Genomic DNA, 27594 nt, shown 5'->3' with positions numbered 1-27594 from the left:
TTTGGGTTTCTGCTTTTTTCAGGTTTTTTGGGGGGGTATATAGCTGGGAGTGGCATTGCTACATCATGTAATAAGTCTATGCTCTTTCATGAGTCAGTGCTCCTGTGCAAGCTGTTTCCTGTGGAAGGCTACCCTCTCACTTCTTCTCTGTTTGGTGAATTACTAATCTTTCATGGGCCAAATCAATATAATTCTTGACCTCCCAAGGCAGAATTATATACCCCTTCCTCTGTGCTTGCAAGCCTTTTGCCCATAATCCCATTTTAGTACTTATGGTATTGTTATTTTAATTTTTGCTTTCACACTATATTGTGAACTCTTAAAAGGAAAAAATTATATCTAATTCTTCCTTGATTATTTGTCTACCAACTCACCCAACTTCAGTGTGTAACCTAGGACATGACATATGATAAGCATATAGTAATTACGTAATAAATCAATAAAGGATGAAAACAAATTAATAAAAAGGAAGTAAGAAAGTTCCTTGAATGGTTTCTAATGGGAAAGCAGTGTCAGTGGGTAAATACCTGTCTGTTTATTATCTATCTATCTATCTATCTATCTATCTATCTATCTATCTGGCTGTCTGTCTGCCTGTCTGTCTATCTAAATTATAGACATTAAAACAGGATGTTCCAACATAAATTTCATAGCACCCCTGGTTATCTCCAGTTACCTTAAGGAATGTTTGGGAAATCTATAGAGGAAGTGGATCTTTCATTTCAACTTAGAAAGGACATGGTGTCAAACCATGTTTTTGTGGTTGAAAAGGTCATAAAAATCAGTCTTTTACAGAATAGCACAACTTTCTCAGTGCCAAGAATCACTGTTTAGACACAAGAACGAGCTTATCAACAGAAGGACTTACCAACAATAGTTCACATATTTTCCCACAGGACATGGCATACCACATAAATTGTCAAATTTTGTGGCTTTTATCCTCGACTATCTTCTTTGTAAGTTAATGGAAGCCAGCTACATATTCAGTGATGCATGTTTACACTCTTGAATTTGTGTTGGTTGATTTTCCTTCATTTTCTTTATCATTTGAAAATTATTTTTGCAGGTTCTTCATTCTTGCAGTGAAGTTACCATATAGTAGTGGAACAGACACCCCCACACTGTGCTTTACATTTTTTAAGAGGCTGTTTGGCATGACACAGCTGAATGTATGCTTTGGAATCAAACAGCTTTTGGTTTCAAAGTATACTTCCCCTACTTACTAGCACTATGACTGAATAGTTATTTACCGTCTCTAAATTTTAAATATGTATAAGTAAATTGGAGATAATTATAGTTACTTGTTGGGCTATGGTAAGGATTCACAAAGATATCTAAATATGATGCCTAGCACAGTAGATGATACATGGTAAAAATTCCACAAATGTTAGGTCCCAAATTGTACAGCTGGGAACCTATAGCTCCTTGCATTTTTCCTCTAATATCAGTCATCTCAACAATAGGTTAGTTTTCTCTCCTCTGATGACATTGTTGAGTTGTTTTCTAGTAAATGTGGATTTTATAAGAATGCAGATGTTATAGATCTTGCATTCTGTTCTTCAAACAACCCCTCACTAGGCATATTTCTCCCACTGTTAACCTGCTAATAAAATAAAAATTGGTCTTTGGACTTATTTTAGGAGCCAGGTGGTGGAAATGAGGCCTCAAATGCACTGTCAGCACCTGATGATGAGAATGACAATAAAGACATATCAGGATCATCAACACAGTCAGATTTTTCTGCCAGCCACTCTTCTCCTTCCAAAGGTTCTGGGAGATCTACTGATGCTGACTTTGCCAGTGCCATCTGTGAGTGTGTTTAATATAATCTCTAAATGCTGTTATCTGTTAACATATTAAATAGTGTTTAACCAGTGCTTTATGATTTGTTAGGAATCAAATTATTCTGAAATTCAGTTGAAATAAATTCTTCACTGAATCTTTATGGTACTTAAATTTGAGCTACAACTGAGAAATTGAATCCATTATCTAGATTTGTGTGTGTTATAATTACAATAACTAAAAATATATTCGTGTTCAACAATGTATTTTAGCCATCACGATTTGTCTTAGCTGATGGTTTCAGAGTTACTGAAACTATACTTCCAGTAAAAAATAAAATATAATAAAAAGAAAGAAATTTATTTTTTATTTTGCAACAAGATCTTGCTCTGTCATTTAGGCTGGATTACAGTGACGTGATCATGGTTTGCTGTAGCCTCAACCTCTGTTTCTTAATGATCCTCCCACCTTGGCCTCCCAAGTGCTTGGATTACAGGCGTGAGCCACCACACCTGGCCAAAGAAAATAAATTTGGCTAAGTTGTGTCTCGTTTGTGGAAACATTGTAGCCTATAAGCTGTATAGATTAATAATTTTAAACTTTTTTTCCATAACTCCATTAGGTGCAGATTTATTTGTTTGTTTGTTTATTTTTGAGACAGAGTTTTGCTCTTGTTTCCCAGGCTGAAGTGCAATGGCATAATCTCGATCTCGGCTCACAGCAGCCTCCACCCCCTGGGTTCAAGCTATTCTCCTGCCTCAACCTCCTGAGTAGCTGGGATTACAGGCATGTGCCACTATGCCCAGCTAATTTTGTATTTTTAGTAGAGGTAGGATTTCTCTGTGTTGGTCAGGCTGGTCTCGAACCCCCAACCTCAGGTGATGCCCTGCCTCAGCCTCCCAAAGTGCTAGGATTACAGGTGTGAGCCACCATGCCCAGCCCAGATTTTCCTTTTTAATTTTTTTTCTATAACTCTATCAGGCACAGAGCTAGTAATTTCTCTTATTATCTTCCCCTCATATCTTTGCAGTATATGCTGGATTCGTAGAAGTCCCTGAGGAATCACCTAAGCAACCCTCTGAGGTCAATGTTAATCCACTCTATGTCTCTCCTGCATGTACAAAACCACTAATCCACATGTATGAAAAGGAGTTCACTTCTGAGATCTGCTGTGGTTCTTTGTGGGGTAAGTTTGTTTTGTTTTGTTTTCATGTTTCAAACCTGCGAAAATAATAGACATAAAATATTTGTTTACTCTTACCAAACCATTACAATAAATTTATAGTAGCTAATTTGCTCAGAATTGGTTTTGCTGATTTTTTTTTTTCACTCAGTGCAGTTTGATTTTAGAATTGATGGCCTCCACCTTTGTATTTTTTTTAAACCTGAGTTAACTTGAATAAAATATACAGTTGGACTAGGTTGTGATTTTTTGAAAATTTAAGATTAATATTTCTAACATATGATACTTTATGAGATATTTCAAGAAAGATTTCTGCAGGATCTTGCTTGTAAAAAGGTTTGGGAATTTGCAGAGAAAGTTCCTTCTATAATGTCTTAACTCTGATAGACTCTTTAAAATCCTTTGATTCAGAAAAATTATAACCACTCTGGAAATGCTGAGACAATATTTTACCTTAAGCCAAACTGAATCATAAATGAAACAGAATAAATGAATGCAAGGAAGGGAGAAATCCAAAGTAGGTGCCAACTTCTGTCTTGTAATTTCATAAATTTTGCTTAATGTGTGACTGAACAAAGGACAGGGTTTAAAATTAAAAATAGAAAAGGGTGGCAAACATTGTAATTATATGGATTAAAGAACTTAGAAAAAAGTCATCTCAAAGTTCTGCTAATTTAGTGTCTCAAACAACAAAATAGCATGAGCATTTCAGTCTGGTAACTACCCAGAAATGTAGATAATGTCTAATAACTCATTTTTATAACCCATAATTTTATATTCTGAAAAATAAAATATTATAGTAAAAATTGACTATACTTCTTCCTCCTTCTTTGATTCTCCTGTGAGAAGATGCAGCCCCTAAACATGCCACTGGCCGTGAGTTAGAGAACTGGTTAAGGATAGGGTAAGAAAATGAAGGCAAAATTGCTTAAGTTTTCTCCTATGCTCATGGAGCATAGGTATGCTCCAAGTGCAAGGAGGACTGTGAAATTTTATCTTGTTATACTACTTGGCTGGTTATCTCCTATGTCATTTTACAGTGAAAAGCTCCCACAGTAGTTTGAAGTACAATTTAACTTTAGTTCTGTCTTCTATTTCAGTCCTCTTATTTGGTTTTTAAACAGTGCTTAAATTTGAACAAATAGAGCCAGTCAACAAATAAAAGAGAGTCTAGAAATTCAGATACATGAAGGCAAGAGCTAATTTCACAGGCATTTGGCGATGGTAAATTTTTAATATATGCATGAACACAGAATCATTCAATTTAAAAACAATTATTTACATATAATTATTTTTAAAGCATTCAAACATTCACTTACATTTACAAATGAGAAATGAGCTGAACTGAACTCTTTGTATGTGGTAGACTAAGAATGTTTAATGGTAATTTTCAAAAAGGTTGATTGATTTTGATAAAGTTTAGAACACTACTAAAGGGTGCTAAGATATCCATAAATTTCCATTTGTGAGATGGCATATCAGACACCAGCCAGGGGAATATTGCCAGAGGGAATTATCTTCTATATTTTTATATATTTTGTTGAAATTTGTTCTGTTGGTAGAGAGTACATAGTTACACGGTATGAGGTCAATAGAGCCTATACTGATAAGTCATCTTTACATAGATCAACACACTGGAATAGCAAAAATAATAATATTGGTGCAATTATGAAAAATAATCTGAATTAATATAGCTCTTTTTATATATGAACAGGAGTCAATTTGCTGTTGGGAACCCGATCTAATCTATATCTGATGGACAGAAGTGGAAAGGCTGACATTACTAAACTTATAAGGCGAAGACCATTCCGCCAGATTCAAGTCTTAGAGCCACTCAATTTGCTGATTACCATCTCAGGTTTGTTTAAGAACTAAAATTAGCTGAGTAATTATGTAGATTAATTAGGCTGCAAACTAGGTTAAAGACTTTCTCGGTGAAAGTGTTCGTAGAAGAACACTTTAAATATAACCTTTAATTGGGACACCAGACTTTCCTACTTGTAATCTCTTATTTATTTACAATTTAAAGTAACTTCCTTTAATCATAAAATACCTTGCCTAAGTTACTGATAAGAAAAACCACACCATTTGCATCCTTATATGTTCTCTCCAGTGAAGCCTCTTACAAATTCAGATCTCCAATTTTCATCCACTCATGCACAGGACTGGATCAACATCCACCATGTCCCTTTCTTGTGATGTGTTAGAAGTAGCAAAGAACAAACTGAACAATAATCAGATATAAAAGAGTCTTGTCCTGAGTATAGCTTTATCACAAGGGCGTACAGATACGGAGTTTGTAACAAGAATGGATCCCCTAAAAATCTTTACACCTTTTCCAAATAGTAGTTAAATTTCTTAGTTTTGGTCGGTCAGAGCCTAAACCTTAGAATACAAGAGGACAAGTAAATGAATATTAAAAGTGATCATGATTACTAAACAGCACTTTGTATCAGGAAAGCATCCTTAAAGCTGACTAGTCTAGGCAAAAGATGACTGACAAAAGGAGAGGAAAAATAAGAAAATATGGTTTGTCTATGGAATAAAATGGTGTTAATCACAGTCACTTATATGAGTTTATGTATTTTATTGTATATATAACACGTTTTATGTATAGTTAGTGAACAAATTTCCATGTTGCACATTAATGATTATGTATTATTCCTAAAATGATTAACTTTACTTTAAGCTTCGATTAGAGGATAAATTCCTTTAGAGGTATGCATAGACTTCATGATTTTCTAAATCATGTTTTATAGTTTTTATAGTCATTTGCTTATAATTTTAAGGTACATAGAAGTAGTTTTTTAAAAAAAACATTTGGGTGGCTTGTAGGCTACATATTTGTGTAACACATTTCTTTACTTTTTATCCAACTTTCTCTAACCAAAATGTGTTCTTCTCTAATGTTTGGGCTTCTCTCAAATGTGGAATATTTTTCCATTAGACAGTACTGAGAACATCAGTATAAGAAGATACTCAGTAGTTGAAAGCACAAATTTATTTTGCCATTTAAGAAATATAATAGCCCTAGTGTATTAGTCCGTTCTCATGCTGCTATAAGGACATACATGAGACTGGGTAATTTATAAAGGAAAGGAGTTTAATTGACTCACAGTTCCACATGGCTGGGGAGTCCTCAAGAAACTTACAATCATGGCAGAAGGGGAAGCAAACATGTCCTTCTTCACATGGCAGAAGCAAGGAGAAGTGCAGAGTAAAGTGTGGGAAAGCCCCTTAAAAAACCATCAGATTTTGTGAGAACTCACTATCATGAGAAAAGCATGGAGGTAACCGCCCCCATGATTCAATTATCTCTCCCAATGGGTCCCTCTCTGAACACATGGGTATTACAATTTAGATTACAATTCAAGACCATATCACATAGACGTAGATATCTGAACCCTAACACTGCTTCAAAACTGTTACATAAAAACATATGAAAGATTAATCACATAAGAGTCCTATTGTTGGGCCTAGAAATCATGTCATAATAAACCATAAAAATGACAAAGATAAATGATTATAGTCACTTTATGGGGATAAAGCAATGTGTGATTTTTTTCATGGCCTGTTTTCTGACCAAATTATAAGAATTTGATGGGATTTACAGTTAGGAAATTAATAAATGATAAATTGAGTTGGGGGGAAATATAATGAAACTGTTCAACTATTTTATAAGCATGCTAGAATGACAGAATACAAAGATACCCATAATGCTGTCCCTTAATATCTTAACAGTCAATATTCAGCCACCCATCTCACACACACACTACCAGGGACAGCTTCTAGGTCTCTGAACCCCAGAGCAGTCATGACTTAGTGAATAGCCAAGGTACAAATAAATGGATGGCAATTATCCTGCCTGTGTAGTGTAAGGGTTAACCTGTCCCCCAAAAAATGTTTAGATACACTTCAGAGAGGCACATAGTTAGATATTTTGACTATCTCTTAGAATTGAGAGACTAAAATCGTCTGTTAAATTTCCAAACCCTGAATGGGAGATTCTGATGCAATGTAGTTTTCTAAAAAGTCCTTGTTAAGTTAATAAAAATATTTTTAAAAGGAAAAATACCTTTACATTTTATTCTTCTAATATACAAAAAGAAAGACTGACTTGAAATAGTATATCTTTTCTTATATATCAGGTCATAAGAACAGACTTCGGGTGTATCATCTGACCTGGCTGAGGAACAAGATTTTGAATAATGATCCAGAAAGTAAAAGAAGGCAAGAAGAAATGCTGAAGACAGAGGAAGCCTGCAAAGCTATTGATAAGTTAACAGGCTGTGAACACTTCAGTGTCCGTAAGCCACTTTCATATTTACTACAGCTATATTAATTTTGCATCCTTTCATCTGGTGAAGTACATAATTATGAAAGGCAAAGTAGAGAAAGGAAACAATTTGCAGTTTCAAATACAGACAAGATCAGGTTCTTTCAGTGGTGGTATGGCTATAGACAGCAACTTCAGGCCAAGGAAGAGTACATTTCACTGACACATCTTCCAAGTCTTCTGTGTTACAATCTTGATTGTTTTTGAGAAAATATTGATTGACTAAAACAGCTATTGATGTTAGGTTTGGTTTATCTCTCATCTTACTTTCTTTCCCAGTCACTCTGAATATTCCAGATAAACCAATATTATTTTCCTGCCTCTATATAGCTTCAACTGTATAAATGATCTTGATTTATCTTCACAAACTTGGGGAGACTCATGAATATTCTCTTTCTTTGGAACAACAGTAAGATGGAATCTCTCCTAATACTGACCAGGAAACCTAATGATGAGTCAGAAAGTAAATTCTTCTATAATCTGCTGACTCTCACTCTCACTGTTGATATTCATGAGTATGATCACTATTTTCTGTCTGATTAGAATGTTTTCATATCCCTTGTCCCTTCACAACCATCCACTGTGAAATTGGGTAACAATCCTAAGAATCCTGCTCTCAGCTATAAAAAACTTTGAGCTAATGTCATCCCATTCTGTTCTATTTCTGAAACAAATCCCCCTCTACTCTCAGCCTTATTTTGCTTCTTTCCCTCTTCATTAATTGCCTCTTCGGGCAGAACTGATGGCATAGGTGGCAAATAGTTGAAATCACATTATATAAACTGCAGTGGGATATTTCTATCCTGACTTACCATTATTGTTTTGCATATAAAGTGACTTTTTCTCAGCATAGGTTTTTGCATGTATCTGCATATGTACACATATACAATTAAAGAGGGAATTGAGTACGCAGATAACTTAAGCATTAAATAAATACACTATTTTCTTCTAGGTTTAGGTGTCACTATTTCACTCCAAATCATATTATGCAAATGTGATAGCCCCAGATGTGAAAGACAGCCCCAGATGTTAATTCAGGAGTTTATATAGCAAAACTACCTCCTACTAACTTGTGAAATATTCGTTCAATAAGAGATAGTCACAAAGGTACTCATCTTGCAAATCTGTGCTCTTTGTAAGGGGTGAGCTAGTTAAGTTTAATTTTCCTAGTTGACCCCATTCCAGTCCACCTAAGCTCTCAGAACAGCAAAAAACATTTGTCTCACTGACAGGCGGAATAGTAGCATCTTCACATAGGAAGATAAGAACAGACCATACTTGCCTGACATTTTCATAGCCTTCCAAGATCCACAAGACGGCGAACTGGCACCAATTGCTGCCCTATATTGAATGTATAGGAAGCGTCTTCTTAAGAGAGAATACCTTTGATTTTGGGGGTTTAGCCATCATGCGCATTTGACTTACTTGGAAGCAATGCAAAAGAAAATGCAAGAGTAAGGTAGACCCAGAGAAAGAGAGAGAGAAAGAGAGGGAGCAAGTATGCCTAGTTCTGGCAGAAGAAATTGCAGCCAAGGAAGAGGGATTTTAGCACAACGTATAAATCTATCAAGTAAGACAACATATTCTATAAGAAATAGAAGGCCTAATCAAGAGCAAGCATATACTTATTTGTACTTTTATTTTTTATTTTTTATTTTTTTATTTTTTTATTATTTTTATTTTTTTTTTATTGCATTTTAGGTTTTGGGGTACATGTGATGAACATGCAAGATTGTTGCATAGGTACACACACAGCAGTGTGGTTTGCTGCCTTCCGTCCCCTCACCTGTATCTGTCATTTCTCCCCATGCTATCTCTTCCCACCTCCCCACCCCCCCACCCCTCCCACATTTCCCCCCAACGGACCCCAGTGTGTAGTGCTCCCCTCCCTGTGTCCATATGTTCTTATTGTTCAACACCCGCCTATGAGTGAGAATATACGGTGTTTGATTTTCTGCTCTTGTGTCAGTTTGCTGAGAATGATGGTTTCCAGGTTCATCCATGTCCCTACAAAGGACATGAACTCATCGTTTTTGATGGCTGCGTAGTATTCCATGGTGTATATGTACCACATTTTCCCTATCCAGTCTATCATCGTTGGGCATTTGGGTTGGTTCCAGGTCTTTGCTATTGTAAACAGTGCTGCAATGAACATTCGTGTACACGTGTCCTTGTAGTAGAATGATTTATAATCCTTTGGATATATACCCAGTAATTTATCTTTTAAAATAGCCCTATTAAAATAATTTACATACTATGAGATACACTTGTTTATAGTGGACAATTCAATGGGTTTTAGTAGGTCTATAGAGTTGTGTAGATCACCATGACGTAATTTTTATAATCCCCCAAAAAACCCCATATTCATTAACAGTTACCCCAATTCCATCCCTCTTTACTTCCCCTTCTTCCCCTCACAATCCTAGGTAATCACTGATAAACTGATAAATGGTTACCCAGGACTTTTTTTTCTCTATAGATTTGCCTCTTCTAGGCAATTACTATAAATGGAACCATATGTTATGTTGTGTTTTGTGACAGACTTTTACTTAGCACAATATTTTCAAGGTTTGGCTATGTTATATTATATATATAACATGTACCAGTAATTCCTTTTTATTGCTGAGTAGTATTGCATTGTATGGATATACCACATTTTGTTTATCCATATGTAGGTTAATGGACATTTGCACTCTTTCCACTTTTTGGCTATTAAAAATAATACTACATGGATAAATCTGGAAACCATCATTCTCAGCAAACTGACACAAGAACAGAAAACCAAACACCGCATATTATTACTCATAGGCAAGTGTTGAACAATTAGAACACATGGACACAGGGAGGGGGGCACCACACACTGTGGTCAGTTGGGGGAGTCTAGGGGAAGGACAGCGAGGGTTGAGGAGGGTGGGGAGGGATAACGAGGGGAGAAATACCAGATATAGGTGATAGGGGGGGGATGAAGGTAGCAAACTACCTTGCCATCTATGTACCTATGCAACAATCCAGCATGATCTGCACATTTACCCCAGAACCTAAAATACAATAAAAAAAAATAATAGTGCTACTGTGAACATTTCATACATCTTTGTATGTGGATATGTATGGTTTTTTCTCTTGGATAGTATTGTTACACTGTTTTTCAACATGGTTGCACCGTTTCACATTGCTATCAGTTAATGTATGAGGGCTCTACTTTCTCAGTATCCTTGTGAGCACCTGTAGATATCTGTCTTTTGATTCTAGCCATCCCCATGGGTGTAAAGTGGGATGTCATAAAAGTTTCAATTTGCAGTTACCTCATGATTAATGTTTTTGACTACCTTTACATGTTTACTGACCATTTGGAGACATGTCTATTCAAGTCCTTTGCCTGTTTTTTAATTGGTTCTCATGTCCTTCTGCTGTTGAGTTATAAGCATTTTTTAAGTATTCCGTATACTAGACTCTTTTAATTTAATTTAATTTAATTTAATTTAATTTAATTTAATTTAATTTAATTTTTTGAGACAGAGTCTTACTCTATCACCCAGGTCAGATTGTAGTGGAGCAATCTCAGCTCACTGCAACCTCCTCCTCCTGGGTTCAAGCAATTATCCTGCCTCAGCCTCCCGAGTAGCTGGGATTACAGGTGCTCACCACCATACCCAGCTAATTTTTGTCCAAAAATATATATATACACACATATATATTTTTTAAGTAGAGATGGAGTTTCACCATGTTGGCCAGGCTGGTCTCAAACTCCTGTCCTCAAGTGATCCACCCACCTTGGCCTCCAAAAGTGCTGGGAATGCAAGCGAGAGCCACCAACCCCAGCCATATAGTAGACTCTCATCAGAATTTGATTTAGAAATATGTTTTGTATTCTGTAGGTTGTATTTTCACTTTCTTAGTAGTTTCTCTTGGTGCCCTAAAATTTTAATTTTGATGAAGCCTAATTTATCTTTTTTTCTTTTCTTGCTTTATACTTTGGTATCAAATATAAGAATTCATTGCTATATTCAAGGTCATCAAGACGTATCCCCGTGTTTACTTCCAAGAATTTTATTGTTTTAGCTTTTACATTTATGTATTTGATCAATTTTGGGGTTAATTTTGTATATGGTATGAGATTTGGGCTCCAACTTTAATGTTTTTCATAGGTATATCCAGTTGTCCCAGCACCATTTGTTGAAAAGACTGTTATTTCCTTATTGAATGGTATAACACCACTGACCATAGATGTAAGGGTTTGTTTTTCAACTTCGTTTTAGTCCATTGATCTATATGCCTATCCTTACGTTATTTAGTGCCACACTTCTTTGATTACTGTAACTTGTAGTAAGCTTTGAAATTGGAAAGTGTGAGTTCTCCAACTTTGATTTTCTTTTTCAAGATTATTTGGCTATTAGAAGCTTCTTAAGATTCCATGTGAAATTTAGGATTAACTTTTCCATTTCTTCACTAAAAGGCCATTTGGATTTTAATAGGGATTGCATTGAATCTATGGAGATAATTTTGGACAGTATTGCTATTTCAACAATGTTAAATCTACCTATCTATGAACAGGAGAATTTGTCCATTTATTTATATCTTTAATTTCTTGCATCAATGTTTCCAGTGTACAATTTAGAATGCTCTTGAAGGCAAATATGTATACTCCATAAAACCATACAGTAATCTTGTCACCTTTTTGTGGGCATCAAATTGTAACCAAGTAGCTTCCCCAAAAATATACTGTCTGTGCCCTTAAATTGTGGTTATGGCACTTTTTATGATAAATACAAATACTTAAGTGTTCTTGTTAATTCTGTGGCATCATTACTTTTTTCTGTTTTATCATTGTAGTCCAACATGAAGAAACAACATATATTGCAATTGCTTTAAAATCATCAATTCACCTTTATGCATGGGCACCGAAGTCCTTTGATGAAAGCACTGCTATTAAAGTGAGTGATCTCCTTTTCCTTTGGATTATATGATTTTTTATTTTGAGAATAAATTGTGAACAGAATCATACTTTCGAATACAGATGTAGAAGTGTATACCATTCTTCTATAGTTAATACAATTTCATTGTTACTTTTCTTGCTTGTTTGTTTATTTTTTTAGAGACAGGGTATCATTAATGGCCCAGGCTAGAGTGCAGTGGCATGATCATAGCTCACTGCAGCCTTGATCTCCTGGGCTCAAGCCATCCTCCCACCTCAGCCTCCCAAGTAGCTAGGACTACTGGCACACATTATGCCTGGTTAATTTTTAATTTTTTTTGTCGATATGGGGTCTTACTAATGTAACTTGAATATACCATGTCAGTAATTACTGTTAACCCTTTTTTAGGCAATTCACAAGCACCACAGCAAGGGAGAATGCGAGGCAAATCCCTGGCCCCTCCCCTTATAAGACTGCCTCATCAGCGCCTCACTCCCAATTCCTGTAGTCAACATGAAGACCTTCTCTTCTAGAGCCCCAAACACAGGCTTTGGGTGCCATCCAAATGACGTGAAGCTGAGAAAGTCCCTGTTCTCTCTTAGTGGGGGGTGGAGAGCAGAGGGAAGGTAAAGAAAGGTGTGACAATTATAGAGAGGGAACACTCTTGGAAGAAAAAGGAGGGAAAAGAAAGCCTTTGCTCCAGTTACCATGGTCACAGTAGGTGGGGATGGGAAGGAGTTCAGTGGGTCCATATTCTTTCCAAGCTGGAACTCTAAGCAGACTTCTCTCTAGAACTATTAATATTGTGAGCCATGGTGATTAGGCTTACCAGTACTCTTTCTACCTTTATTTTGGTTTAGCTGAACTTCTATGAATCAGCCACATAAGTTAACAATTTAGTGTCCCAAACAACTAACCTTAAGAATGGGGAATTATTTTTATCTAGAGTAACTTACTTATAATGCTCCAGAATTTTACTTAAATGGAATTATTTTGTATTTATTCCATATGAGGGTTGACTAAAGAACTGGCAGCATTCTATCATGTCCAGTAGCTTCTAATGGATGTACATCAGAATTAGCAGGAACATCTGTTAAAAGTTTAGATCTCAGACCCAACACCAGACTGAATTAGTGGGTCTGGAGCAGGGCCTGGGAACTGATATTTTTAGCAGATGTTCCAGGTGATTTTTAACTAGTTGATCCATAGACAGGTTTTAACAAAGCACGGTAGTGACCCATCCTGATAGACGCAGCAAAGTATTCATGAAATGCTTTTGTATCTTAAGTCAAGATCTGTTTACATGGTATATTTTGTAAGGGAACACATTGCATGTATGCAATAAAGATGAGCAAATTCTTATGACTACCTGCCAATGTCTATTTTCAAAATAGCTATGTTCTTCTATAAATAGTGTAGATGACTGTATATACCATCTGAGTCAGCCCTTACACAGATCACATCCCTGATCTGATCTCCCTAAATTGGGCCTTGGGTCAGCTGTCAGTATTTGGATATGAGTTCATTCTTGGGTGTCTGCTGATTGGTCAGAGCTGCCTGGTATGGAGCTGGAAGGCGAAGAGATAAGTACCAACAGTCTGTCTAGCCTGATGCACAATTCTTGTCCAAGTCCTCACTGCAGTTCTTGAATCCAACCTCACAACTACAGTATGGTGAATCCTGTGATGCTCAGTTCTCTACGATGATCTGATCTTGGCAATGAATCATGTTTGGCCTTTTGTTTTAGACTAGAAACCATAAGAGCCTAGTGTACTACCAAGTGTATAGTAGGTTAATATGTCTGGCCCTTTTCATTCCCTACCAAGTATGCACTGATCAATCAGCAGACTCTGAAGGAGACTACATGTCCTATGAAGCCTATATACGAATACTGGCAAAAATACAGGCAGCTGATCCAGCGAACCGGTTTAAGAGACCAGATGAGCTCCTTCATTTGCTGAAGCTCAAGGCAAGGAACTTGAAGACAGCAAACAGAATGCAGGGCCATACAAGGCTCTTATGATCATTGCCAATCTGACCTTTGAAGAGAAACTCAATATTTTGAAGCTATTGAACATAATTATTTCTTTGTTGTAATAACAGATCTAAGAAAAACTGTAATACATGGGTCTCTAAAAACAACATGCCATTTAAAATATCCACCTGGGTTTTGTACACTTAAATACCTGACAAAAGAGTGAGGGAATTTTTTGCCTTAGTTAGAATGTCATTTTTGGCCTTTTGGCCTTATTTGGTTTTATATTCACAGGTATTTCCAACGCTTGATCATAAGCCAGTGACAGTTGACCTGGCTATTGGTTCTGAAAAAAGACTAAAGATTTTCTTCAGCTCAGCAGATGGATATCACATCATCGATGCAGAATCTGAGGTTATGTCTGATGTGACCCTGCCAAATAATGTAAGATAATACCTTCAAATTCCTAGAAATTGTTGCATACCACCATTTGAGTTTTTCCAACTGTCAAAATTCTGAAAGGTTTAAAACTATGATTAGCAATGTCTATACTGGAACTGAGACATAAAAGGTAAGTATAAAGTGCCAGAAAGTAGTCTTGTATAAGCAAAAGACACTGATGATCCCTTAGTTTAGAAAGCTGAGTGTATTATGCAGATAGATATTGCTTGTCTTGCCTAGTGTTTTTTTTGTTTGTTTGTTTGTTTGTTTGTTTGTTTGTTTTTTGTTTTGTTTTGTAATGAATAACGTTTGCCCTTAAAACCTGGACTTCTCTTGATACATCAGAAGACCTGACAGCATCAGTTCCACATGACTAGCCATTATCAATTGGAATTGATTCATGTAAGGCTCCTTTTAGATAGGATATATGCTCTACATTCTCTATCCATTTATGTTTGTATATTTATAATAACTGACCCTAATATGCGTTTAGTTTTGCAGTAAATGCTTTAGATTTTCTGTACTCCACGATGCATTAATAGATTTTTTAAAAATACAACACCAGTATTGTAGCATTATTATGTGTATCCCTACTCTTTATTATATTATTTCAACTGTGACAAAACAGCATATTATCATAAAATGTTCTCTTATCAAGTTAATTATAGCTGGAATTTCTGATCAGAAATTCAGCCTTTTAAAGCAGATACTCAACTCTTAAATCATTATATTTTGTGAAAATATGGCACAACATCTAAAATATGGATTGTTGTAAAAATATTATACACATCATTTACATAAAGAGTTTGAACATAATGTAATATCCCTCACACACACCACACAAAATGTAATTCTACTGTGTCTCAAATTTGATGTTGGCAATGATGTTTGTCCTATTGAATTTTTTATTTAAAAGGAAGGCCTAAACCAACAGTTCTCTGCTTCAATTTAAGTGCCTAATTTGTAGACAACCAAAATTTTAGCACTTTAGCATTATACAAAAAGTCCAGGAGAAACCTTTGATGTACTTTCAAATTACAATTGAGTGATATTTTGAGCAGCTCTCAGAATTATCTCATTATATCTCTAACAAATTACATAAACCAATTGTCAGGACATTAGTGGGGACTTTTTTTTTTTTCATTATACTTTAAGTTCTGGGGTATGTGTGCAGAGCATGCAGGATTGTTACATAGGTATACCCATGACATTTTTTTAAAAGTCTTTTGGTCATATTAATGATAATCAGCTTATTACTCAGTTGCCCATGATTATATAGAAATCACACTGCTTATAATGCAGAAAATACTGAACCAATCTTAACCAAAGTCACTTAGACATGAGGTCAGGTTAATTTTGATACAGCTATTCTTGTACTCTTCAGTTGGAGTGTTTTCCATAGCTTTCTGCATCGTTTTTTGTGTTGTATCACGTAGCTCTTATTAAGAAGTTAGTGCAGCATTGAACATTGCAGCATTGGTCCACGTTTACACTTAATTGAAAAGTAATTTAGGAATATTGAACCCTGCGTTTCACATGATTAATAAGCAAGAAAGGTTATTTTTGAAGCAATTTGCTAGTTACTGTGGAAGCTGGAACGAGAGATGAGTTCTTAAAAATCACTTTCTGACCCAGTTAGGATACCTTGTGTATATTCAAAAATATTTTTAGCTAAATGCTCTAGTGTCTTGACCCATTAAAAGAGAAAGGACTCTAATATCAGGGAGGGGGGTGTCTTCTGAGAAAAAATGTACTGAACATAATGTTTTTCCAAGAGTGCTAGATTACAAAAGCTGTAATGATACAAGGGAACCATGTGTGCTAAAAAATATCTGGTTACTCCAGGAATCATCTGAGAAGCATCTGAGGCTGTCTGGATTTGCAGCAGTCCAGTTTTTTTCTAAACAGATTTTATTGAGACAATCTTCTTTCCTGCAATTTCTTTTATTCTCTTCCTTTATCTTTTTTTCTGATTCAATTACTGATGCAAGTGCCCAGGGAACGCATTAAAATTGCTTTTCGCCTCTGGATCCCCGTTTTAGTTATAAGGATTGTTGTTGCTGAGACACGGCCTCAAGTACCTGGCCTGAGTACGCTGGGTTTGGCAAGTATAGTTTCTGACCTTTTATTTTTTTTGGTAGTAGTTTGGAGAAACCATAGGGGAACACAATTTTTCATTTGCAGGGAAATACTGTTAATGTGGCAGTATTTGTAGTTTAAGAAAACTTTGTTGCATTGTTTTGTACATCATGAAATTTAGAAATGCTTAGATATTTCTTAATATTTCATATTATGTCACCAAATATGTCTTTGAATATGTATGTTAAATACATACTAAATTATATTAATTGAAAAAGAAATTCTAAATTTTTGCAAAGGGGGAAATGACTTAAAGTTATATTTTAAGCTGTGAAGACTATTATAAAGCTGCCCCTTGTAAGCATTTTAAGCTCAAGCTATTTTTTTAGATTAGTTCCCTATTTCTAATTTGAATGAGTTAGCTGATAACCAAGTATTCTATATTTGTTATTTGGTTTATACACTCATTACTAAACTATTTATTAATGTACTGAAATTAATCTTAAACCCATCTGTAGCAAGAAATGTTTCTTCTATCATGATACACAATATTTTGTGAAACGTCAAAAAATCTGTGTTGGAAATACATCTTTGCTTTTTTAATATAAGGCTTTCTCCTAAATATCAAGAAAAATATTTAAAAGTTATGGCTTTATGACATAAAGAAAGCAGCTCTTTTCAAATACTGGATGGCATGCTTATTAATTTGGAAATAGAGGTTTCTCTTCCTCCTTGCTCTTTGAACCTCTTTTGGTCTTCATTGCCCAGCCAAGCTGCTTCGATCAAAATAGTAGTAATAAAATGTTGGACATACAAATCTTTATGAAACATAATTCCAGCCCCTGGAAATCATTATACCACAGAATATCATCATTTTACCTGATTGCTTGGGAATTGGCATGATGCTCACCTTCAATGCTGAAGCCCTCTCTGTGGAAGCAAATGAACAACTCTTCAAGAAGATCCTTGAAATGTGGAAAGACATACCATCTTCTATAGGTATGTATACGATTTCTTTCTCCTTCATGACCCCAGAGAAACTTTCCAAGGGTTAAAAAAAAGTGTCCTAAGAAAATATTTCCTGAATTATTACATTTCCTTAAGACACATAAGATTAATTTGGGGTTCTGCATATTTATTCCCTTAGTAAGGTAATGCCTGTATTTGCCCTATGCTTAATGAATTCTTGAGAGTACCACAAAGAGACTCATTTTGGTTATCTGAGTTATTTGTAATATTCTATAATTGAAACAAGAGCAAAAAACAAAATTCTGTAATTTTGTTTTAACTTCTTTTACTTGCAGACTTCACACAGTTACTGAAAATGCTTCTTTTCATCACACTGATTGTGGGGTACATCCTTATCTTAGGAGACTGCCAACTAGTATAAAAGAAGAACCAAATACTTTTATTTTGCACAGTCAGTAGAGTTCTATTTTGTGAGTTATATGCCTGTGAATGATCAAATCATTTAGAAAAGTGATAGATATCACTGATTGGAGTGCCTGTTAGATACCACCCAGGTGACAACAAAGAAAATTGCCTTTTCATCTTCATCAAACCAGGACTTTTTTTCTTCCTCACCGAAGCAGGACTGCTGATCTGGGAAATCCAAATAATTGAAGATTCATGTATATGTTATGAGACTCAGTGACCCCAGACATGATTCTAGATAGGGAACAGAATGCATACGAAAAGTAAAAATATTAGAGAGAGTAGAATGATTAGCTGGAGGATAACTATTATAGAAAAGAGAAGTTTAATGGATCAAATAAAGGAAAAAGGCAGCTCTGTGTGTGTGTGTGTGTGTGTGTGTGTGTGTGTGTGTGTATGTGTGTGTGTGTATGTGTGTGTGTGTATGTGTGTGTGTAGAGAGAGAGAGACAGACAGACAGAGAGAGAAAGATGGTCTATCAAATGAGAAGCCAGATGCTTCTGTAATCTCTATAACTAAATATGATCCTTATGTGGCTTGAAGGACCAGTTCAAAAGAACTGCTTTTTAATGAACATTTTTTCTTATGGGATGATGGCACTATGTTTTGCATCTGCAGAATCCTTTCTTTTTGCATATGTAGTAAGTGTTAAAGATTGTCTTGAAAACCTGCTCCAATTTCCTCAAACAAGAAAGAACTCACAGAGGGTTTAAAACCACTTTAAGTGACAGAAGGTAAATGCTTACAGTATAATTGACAGATCTGGGGCAAAAGAAAGTAAAAGTAATGACTTATGTTCTATCTTTTACAGTGGTACTTTTGTGATCCATATGCTAATCAGAAATGGGAATAAGGAAATTCAGTTCAAATAGGAAACTGAACAAACCCCTATATTCATGCCAGTAGAGAATCATAAGAGTCAGAGGGATGTTCAGAAGTCATCTGGTACAGGTCTTGTCCTCAGGCAGGACAACTGCTGACCTAAAACAAAAAGCTATTTTAAGTTTCTAGAATTTGAAAGACAGCGACATGTAAAATAAATTACAGTGCTATAAGAACACGATATTTTAGTTTGTATATTGAGGATATTTTGAGAGTATGCTGGAGACTACCATATAACACTGATATTAAGGAAATCAATTACTGTATTTTTCTGTCTAAAAACAACTGCTTTGTTATTTAAAACTAATCCAGATCCAGATTTCCCCAATTTAAATTTTACATCGTCTTAAGTTATAATAAATGTGTTCAAATCATTGCTCTCCATTTCCAAACAAATATATACAGGCTTAACAATTGCAGCCGGTATTACTGTGTTCTCACTTCCAAATTACTGTGTCCCATCTCAGAAAGCAAGCTAGCTCAGTAGGTAGGTTAAGTAGCAGATATAGGTGTTTGGGGACTAAGGTAGAGATTATGCGATGCCATATGAACTATGTACTTGGACTAAACAAATAGCCTGTGCTTTAAGTTTAGAATTTTTGGTCTATGTTGTTGTTGACAAAAACACCATTTTTAATAAAGTAGTCACAAAGGTGAAGAAAATTTAACTTTAGATAGACTAAATCTCTTACTTGTTCCCAACCATCTGGAGACTGATTTTCCTTATTTCTTTTATATCTGGAGTGATTTTAATTCGTCTGAAATTTGACTTATTAAGTCTTCTTCCAGGATAGCCATTTTTCTTAGTCAAAATATTAATTTAATTACAAATTTTATGTCAATTTCATATATTAGATATTTTGAATTGTAATATAGAAGAAAGCAGGAAATAATAAATGATCAGTAAGTTTTAGTTCAGGGATTCAAATGGCTCACACTATGCCTAAGAAAAGTCACTTCTATGAATGTTTAATAATTCCTTACTAGTCCTTTTATGCATATTTAATGTATACATATATAGGCCAGATAAGTTTTGTGTTAGATAAAGGAATCCTAGAACCTTAAGGAAAAATAAGGAATTTTTAAAAATCTGTCATACAATTACAACAATGCAGAATTTATTCCTTTTATAATAGAAAAAATCAAAGTAATTAATTGAATTCTGATTTTAATCATGTTAATATGAGAATAATGATGCCTTATTTTGTTATTTCCTAGACTATTTTAATTTGAATTTAAAATCTTGATATTATTTTAAATGTCAGGATTTGATTTGCTTATGGATTTTTTCCCTGTGAAGTACATAAAGAATGTTAAATTGACAGTTAAAGATGTAATAGTAGTGCTGTTTCCTGTGCCAAAAATATCTTACAGCACCAGTTGACTGACTGTTTACATAATTAGGTTTAAGGCAATTATTGTCATAGTCTATATTTGTCACAAAGTATTATAAAATAGAACCAAAAAAGATAAAATCTTAATAAATATTTCCTGAGCCGGGAAAAAACGTTAAGAATATCAAATTAGCTTTGGTTCTTCTTATAACATGATAATTTATTGAATTGAATTAGGGTTGCCACAGTCATTATTTGAGCAAGTCATTTTTTAACAATTTTAATTTTTAAGAGTCAGGTTTCCATGTATGTCACTGGAGCACAAGTGAACACCCTTATTAGGAATGCTGCATCTCACTTAGACTATAAAATAAAGAGTGGCTGTGAGTAGAATAGCATGTCTACAAACAACATAGAATTAGTCTTTAGCATTTTCTGTCATCTTAGAGGATATGAATACAATTAAATAATTGAGATCTGGCAATTAAATGGTGATTACAAAGGTTCCAGTTTGAACACCACCCGTGAGCAGCAAAATGGTCAAATAACTGACTATAGGAGGGAAAACCAGGATGTGTTTACCTAAACTAATAATGAGCCTCTTAAGAACCAAACATATAACCAAGCTGTATTTATAATTTTCTATGACTGCTGAAAAGATTTTGTGTTTTTATGATTTTTTAAATTTGTATTGTAGCTTTTGAGTGTACACAGCGAACCACAGGATGGGGCCAAAAGGCCATTGAAGTGCGCTCTTTGCAATCCAGGGTCCTGGAAAGTGAGCTGAAGCGCAGGTCAATTAAGAAGCTGAGATTCCTGTGTACTCGGGGTGACAAGGTATAGCTTACACCCTCCAGTTAAAGCAAAAATAAAGCAACCATTGAAAATCAACTAACGAAATCAATTTCCGTCCTTTTCCTTCTGGCTATAAATATACTTGTGCTATATTTTTCAAATTGGCATACTATTGATAAAAAACAGTTTTATATTTTGCAGTAGAAACACTAACTTGGTAAGTGGTAAAATCTGGTTTCAAAAGAAGCCCATTTTGAAAAAATAAGAAAAAAATCTAATTATGTCTTAAGCGAAGAGTACCCATTATTTTATTTGGTTCAAAATCCTTTATTGTCTTTGATTCATAGTGCCTTTCATATTCACATTAAAATGGTATTTTAAACAAAATGCTTGAACAAATCTGCCTTTTACAGCTTTCAGCATAATTCAATAACAGAAGGAAAATGTACTTAGGTTTGCTGAGCACCTAATTGTATAATAGGCCTTGTGCTAGCTACTTTAACATCTATCTCAACTTATCTTCACAAATGGGTGTTAGATTGTGTATTTTGCAGAAAAGAAAAATAAAATCAAGATTTGGCAATTATTTATATAATTTGATCAATTTTAACAATTAATTCAAATAGTTTCCATGGAAAATTTTATTGTACAAGATCATTATCATTCCTATCTATTATAGAAAATACTAGTGGGAAGAAATAATACTAACAGGATTAGGAAACATTCATGTTGAGAAGAGATTGCGGAGGATTTTAGTTAATATCAGAACAGCCAGGATAAAGCACTGTGCATCAAGCAAAGTTGCTAATTTACAATGTAAAGAGATGCAGTGGCAAAATCCTGTGTTTCAGGTCATCGAGACCTAGAATGCAGTCCTGGCTCTAACTGGACTAACTAGGTTGGAGAACTTGAGAAGTTTGATTAATCTTTCTGATCCTTAGTTCCTTCATCTCCAAAATAGAAATATTAATAAATGCTTTGGGAACAATTGTGACAACTAGTGATAATATATAAAGCATCTCACAAATTCTGTGGAACACCAAATATGTTAAGTCAAGGGTGACTAGCATATCTTTTAAACACTTACAATGATGTCTCTTTATTTTGAGATAACATTTACTTACTATGAAATTTAAAACACTGTTTTCATATATACCTAAACTCCTGCATCCCCCTCAGCGGTAGGGCCACAGTGAAACTCTGTAAAGGTTTATGAAGACTTTTATTTAATTAGATATAAAGCAGATCTTAGAAGAGTTAAGCAAGAGCATTTTAAATTTTATTTAACACAGTATAATCACATATTTTTTTCTTAAAATATTATTCATTTTCTTGATGAGTATTAACCAAAGTAACTATGATTGCTGCCTTTGTCTAATAATATTAAATACTTTTAATATTTAAAGTTTAATAATTTCAAATATTTTATTTTATCAAGCAACATGTACGGTTACATATGCTGTAATTTCACAGTATTACAAATTAGAGACTCCCTGCCTCCCTTTGTCGCACCCAGTGTATCTTATCATCATCATTATGTCACAAAGTCTCATAAGTATAGCCAATGTGGATGTCAAAAGCCTTAGTCCTAACAAGAAGGCCTTTGTTTGATATTTATCTGCATTTTTTTTCTAATTTTCTTTATGGCACAGCCCACATTTACACATGTCCCTCTCTAAGCCACTGGGTTTAATTCATTTTATCAATCTGTTGATATCAGTCCACTTTGCTGAAATAGAAAATTGCATGAGTGGATATTATGTGCTCTCACCGTAAAAATGATAACCATGTGAGGTGATGTATTTGTTAATTAACTAGATTTAACAATTCCACAGTGTACATAGAGTTCAAAACATCATTCTATATGTGATAAAACATATATTATCTGTTAATTTTTTTAATTTAAAAAAATGAGAAAAAGAAAAAAAAAGAAAATTGCAATGTCTTCTTAAATAAAAGTAGCAGTGGTAAACAACACCTAAATAATTTGTTTCCTTATATTTTAAAAAAAGCCAACTTGAATATAAGTAGATTATTATTTTAAAAAGCAAATAATTATTCCCCCCAAATAATCAAGAACTTCAGCAAATGAAGGCCATCTACAAAAATATTAATTTTATTTAACCATATAAATTATAACTATGTAGAATATAGTAAAAGGTTGTTTTAAAAACATATAATTTAGACTCTAAATTAATTTAAACTCTTATTCTTTAATTTGAAAAACAAACTGTTCCACAAAACAGTAAGGCTTAATATCTTAATTAGCAGGTGCAGATAATTTAAAATTATAGTTATATCAAATATCTGATTGCAACGTATTAAATATCTACTGACAGTGTCTTTCTTTCTTTTTCAAGCTATTCTTTACCTCTATCCTGCGCAATCGCCACAGCCGGGTTTACTTCATGACGCTTGGAAAACTTGAAGAGCTCCAAAGCAATTACAGTGTCTAAAAGTTTCCAGTGATTTATTACAACATTATAAGCATCATGTATAGGCAGACTGCATCTTCTGATTTCAGAGATCAAATGAGCATTCAGTTTTATTTTTAGTAAAAATTAAATCCAAAACTTAACTTTTAATGTAGCACAGAATAGTTTGAATGAGAAATGCAGCTTTATGTATAAAATTAACTATAGCAAGCTCTATGTACTCCAGTGGTGTACAATATCTTTTGCACAAACTTTGTAACTTTTGTTACTGTGAATTCAAACATTACTCTTTGGACAGTTTGGACAGTATCTGTATTCATATTTCACAACATGGGGTAAAGAAACCTGTTATGAATTAGGTTACAAGCAGCCTTCAAAAGAATTGGCCCTGGGATAAGGTTTTTCAGAAAAAGGAAAACATCGACAAACTGTATGTGATTTTTCCAAAGTTATTTAAAGAACCAAAGGTTTGTCAAGAAACAAAAATTTTAAGGACTGTTATAATCCAGACTAAGGTTGAACAACCTGCATGCCCAGAGAAAACTATGGTGATAAAGGGGAAAAGGCCACCACCCTTTTGCTCACTGATTCATAACAATTAAGCCTACAACTAAAGACCAGTTGTGTTCTTTTCACCCATTTTTAAGCTGTTTTTTTTTTCCTGATAAGAAGAAAGGAAGGAAGCCCCCAGATGCTTGCTTTTTCTCAGAACCCCCAAAAGATGTGCAATAGCTGTTGTTACAAACCACCAAATAATACACTTGTGAGCCTAAATACAGGACTAAACTCCTATACACATGTACTGTAGAATGAGGTTTTTTTTGTTTTGTTTTGTTTTGTTTTTTAATACCTTAAGGTAGATGTCAAATTCTACTCCCCAAAGCAGATAGATTGATTTATAAAAGTTATCTGGCCAAAAGTATGACTATCAGACAGCATCAAATATTTGCCCAATCCAAGATTAGACCACACAAAAGCTTTGTTCCAGTATTAAACAAAAGGAACGAAACATAACAATGAAGAAACTTTGCTAATATCTGTGTTTTTCCTGTTTCTATTTTTGTAAAATCAGAAATTAATCTAAAAATATTCAGTGATAAGTTCATACATAGAGACTTAAAGGTAAAAAAAAGATTTCAAAAATATACAACTTTCTCCATATTTATAAGTTTGCAAAATTAGAGTAGTGAAAGTTATGCTAGTCCATCACCCAAATATGTTATAGATGTCATAGACTGGGGATGGTTGGTCACCTATGGTAACTGCTACCTGATGAAGAGTATAATTTCTACATATCCATCCTCAATACCATGGTTAGTTCTGTGGCAATAGGAAAGCAACAGAACTGCCACAAAGTATACCTCAATATAATTCCTCTAGTTCTGCTTCTAAAATCTGAGGACAGTGCTAGTGGGATGATAATTTTCAAACTACCTGGTTAACCAAAATTCAAAAGCAGCTGACTATGTGTGATTTCATCATAGCACATTTCTTGGCATTTAGTGCCAGAAATGAAGATTTGGATTTTCCTAACAACTTTATATCAAGAGTATGGTAGCTCATCATTGAGAATTTAGGAAAGCCCAAATCCATGAACTAAGGAAATATATGTGACTCACATTTCTTTTACTGTGACACAATAATGTGATCCTAAAACTGGCTTATCCTTGGGTGTTTACAACTCAAACAACTTTTTTCATTCAGTAGTTTTTTAAAAAACAAACTTTCATGTTGACTTTTTTCTAGAAGTAGTCTTCATTATTATAAATTTGTACACCAAAAGGCCATGGGGAACTTTGTGCAAGTACCTCATCGCTGAGCAAATAGAGCTTGCTATGTTTTAATTTCAGAAAATTTTCTCATATAAGTAGTGTGTAGAATCAAGTCTTTTAATAATCAATTTTTTCATAATATTTACTCAAAGTTAAGCTTAAAATTAAGTTTTATCTTAAAATCATATTTTAATACAGTAAGACAGAAAACTATTTTAGGAAGTCAACTCCCATTGTACTCTGTGGCAATTATTCCAGTAAAAATATGCAAAAGTGAACTGAATCTACAAAGACGTCCCAAAGTAACCAAGCAACAGAGATTGCAAATGATAAACCGAGCTTTAAAGGATAAAGTGTTAATAAAGAAAGGAAGCTGGGCACATGTCAAGAAGGGAGATTGAAATGTTAGGTAAGCATGTAGAAAGGACAGAAAATATTTAAAATGGCTTATAAGTAATGAATATTGCCGATTTCGATGTAAATCCGTCTGGAATCTTTACATCCTTTGCCAGCTGAAACAAGAAAGTGAAGGGACAATGGTATTTTGTGGTCAGTTTATTTTGTAAGAGACAGAAGAAAGTATATCTATACATTACCTTGTAGCAGCAGCATCTGGAAACCCCAGCCCATCAAGGACGTGCAGAAGGAAGGCTCCTGACTAGACAATTTCCCTAGCCTTGTGATTTGAACCATGAACATTCTGGCAGGTCATGAGCAGCACTAGGGATAAGGTATGGTTTTATTTTGGTATAATTTAGTTTTTCAACAAAGCCCTTGTCTAAAATAAAAGCCATTATTGGAAATATTTGAAAACTAGAAAATGATGGATAAAAGGGCTGGTAAGAAAATTTCTGAGTGATTGTCAGTAGAAGTAAGGTAAGATCCCCAGAGGAAACAGTAAGAAGGGATAACCATTAAGATAGTAAAACAGGCAAAGCAGAATCACATGCACCTACACACATATACACATAAACATTGGAATGCATAAGTTTTAATATTTTAATGCTATCAGTTTCTAGGTGCATTAATTACTTAATGTTCTCTCCCAAGATTCATTTAGTTGAAACAGTATCCATAAAACTAGGAATAATCCCACATGCATTCAATGGGATCTTTTAAGTACTCTTCAGTTATTTTAACAAATGTGTCTACTGAAATCAAATTAATTTGTTTCCAATGTGTATTCTAAAAAAATTGAAACAATCTTCAATACTGCTAATTGTTTGCTCAGAAAGTCTACAATGAATCATTGTTTAACCTTGAAAAATAAAAATTTTATAAATCATTAGTTGATGTAATTATTGAAATATACTTCTCTGATGCCATAGAATTAGGACTTACTCAAATAATATTCTTCTCTTTAAAGTATATAATAATGATCTAATTGGAATATGTTAGGAGTTCAGCTTGTTGTTGCATTTGGAATTCTGGCCAAAGAGGGATATATATATATATATATATATATATATATATATATATATATATATATCTGATTAAAAAATGCTTTTGGGCTATAGTGGTGAAATTGGAAACTGAATAATTTTCCTCTAAATATATCAGACTTTACATATGGGCATAGATTCACATGGTATGGGTAAAACTTAAGCAAGTTCCGATGTTGCCTTCCCTCCTGTCCCACCCCAGTAATTTTCAAGTCCAGAGGAGAGGAAAGGTGAAGAACTCTATCCAGAGAGTATCTTTCATTTAAAAAGGGGTTTATTGCAGGCTGATGGTGGAATACAGAAGATGGAGTAATCATGGCAAGTTTTCAAAGAAGCTTAGTCCTTTCTTTAGGATCAGAAGAACAGAACCTCCCTCAGCAGGTCTCAGCAGTGGAGTATTAAAAGCATAGTCTCATCCTGTCATCTCTTTTGGAGAGGTGTTCATCAGATTTACTCCTTACAGCCTACTGGGTATTGTCTTAATTTGGTCTGTGTGGCCAGATATTCTGGAGCTGGGCTACCTGAACACATCATGCTTGTCCAGGACGTTAAAGGCTGAATTCAAAATGTTTCATTACAATCAAATTGTTTTACTCAACTTTATTATAGGGTACACTGACTTCAAGTTTTAGATACAGTGTTAGGAGCAAAAGAATAAAAGTATCATCACAAATTGTAATTAGCTTAGACAGGGTGAGTCCCTAACTCTGAGAAAGGGCATTATTCTGGGGACTCTTTACCAAAGCATGGGGACAGGATAGGTCTTGACTAGAAGTTGTTAGTTATTTGTT

General features: G+C 34.4%; 1 protein-coding gene across 4 annotated transcripts in view; it reads left to right on the top strand.

Annotated features, from left to right (window-relative positions):
• NRK (Nik related kinase) overlaps positions 1-26640 on the top strand; it is a 138114-nt gene extending 111474 nt beyond the window's left edge. For 2 of the 4 annotated variants that reach the window (XM_010346392.3, XM_074391548.1), the window contains 9 exons: positions 1641-1809; positions 2813-2968; positions 4680-4823; positions 7114-7272; positions 12132-12232; positions 14484-14633; positions 17549-17708; positions 21057-21196; positions 23515-26640. In XM_010346392.3, the coding sequence (XP_010344694.1) occupies positions 1641-1809; positions 2813-2968; positions 4680-4823; positions 7114-7272; positions 12132-12232; positions 14484-14633; positions 17549-17708; positions 21057-21196; positions 23515-23610 (1275 nt within the window). In that variant the 3' untranslated portion in view covers positions 23611-26640. Of the gene's footprint in view, positions 1-1640; positions 1810-2812; positions 2969-4679; positions 4824-7113; positions 7273-12131; positions 12237-14040; positions 14184-14483; positions 14634-17548; positions 17709-21056; positions 21197-23514 lie in introns of all 4 variants that reach the window. The other 2 variants (XM_074391550.1, XM_074391549.1) reach the window with 2 other exon arrangements.
• The last annotated feature ends 954 nt before the right edge of the window (positions 26641-27594 follow it).

Source organism: Saimiri boliviensis, chromosome X (assembly GCF_048565385.1).
Source record: "Saimiri boliviensis isolate mSaiBol1 chromosome X, mSaiBol1.pri, whole genome shotgun sequence".
NCBI lineage: Eukaryota > Metazoa > Chordata > Mammalia > Primates > Cebidae > Saimiri > Saimiri boliviensis.
The sequence above is the reverse complement of the archived record's forward strand: the minus strand, read 5'-3'. Positions and strand labels throughout refer to the sequence as shown.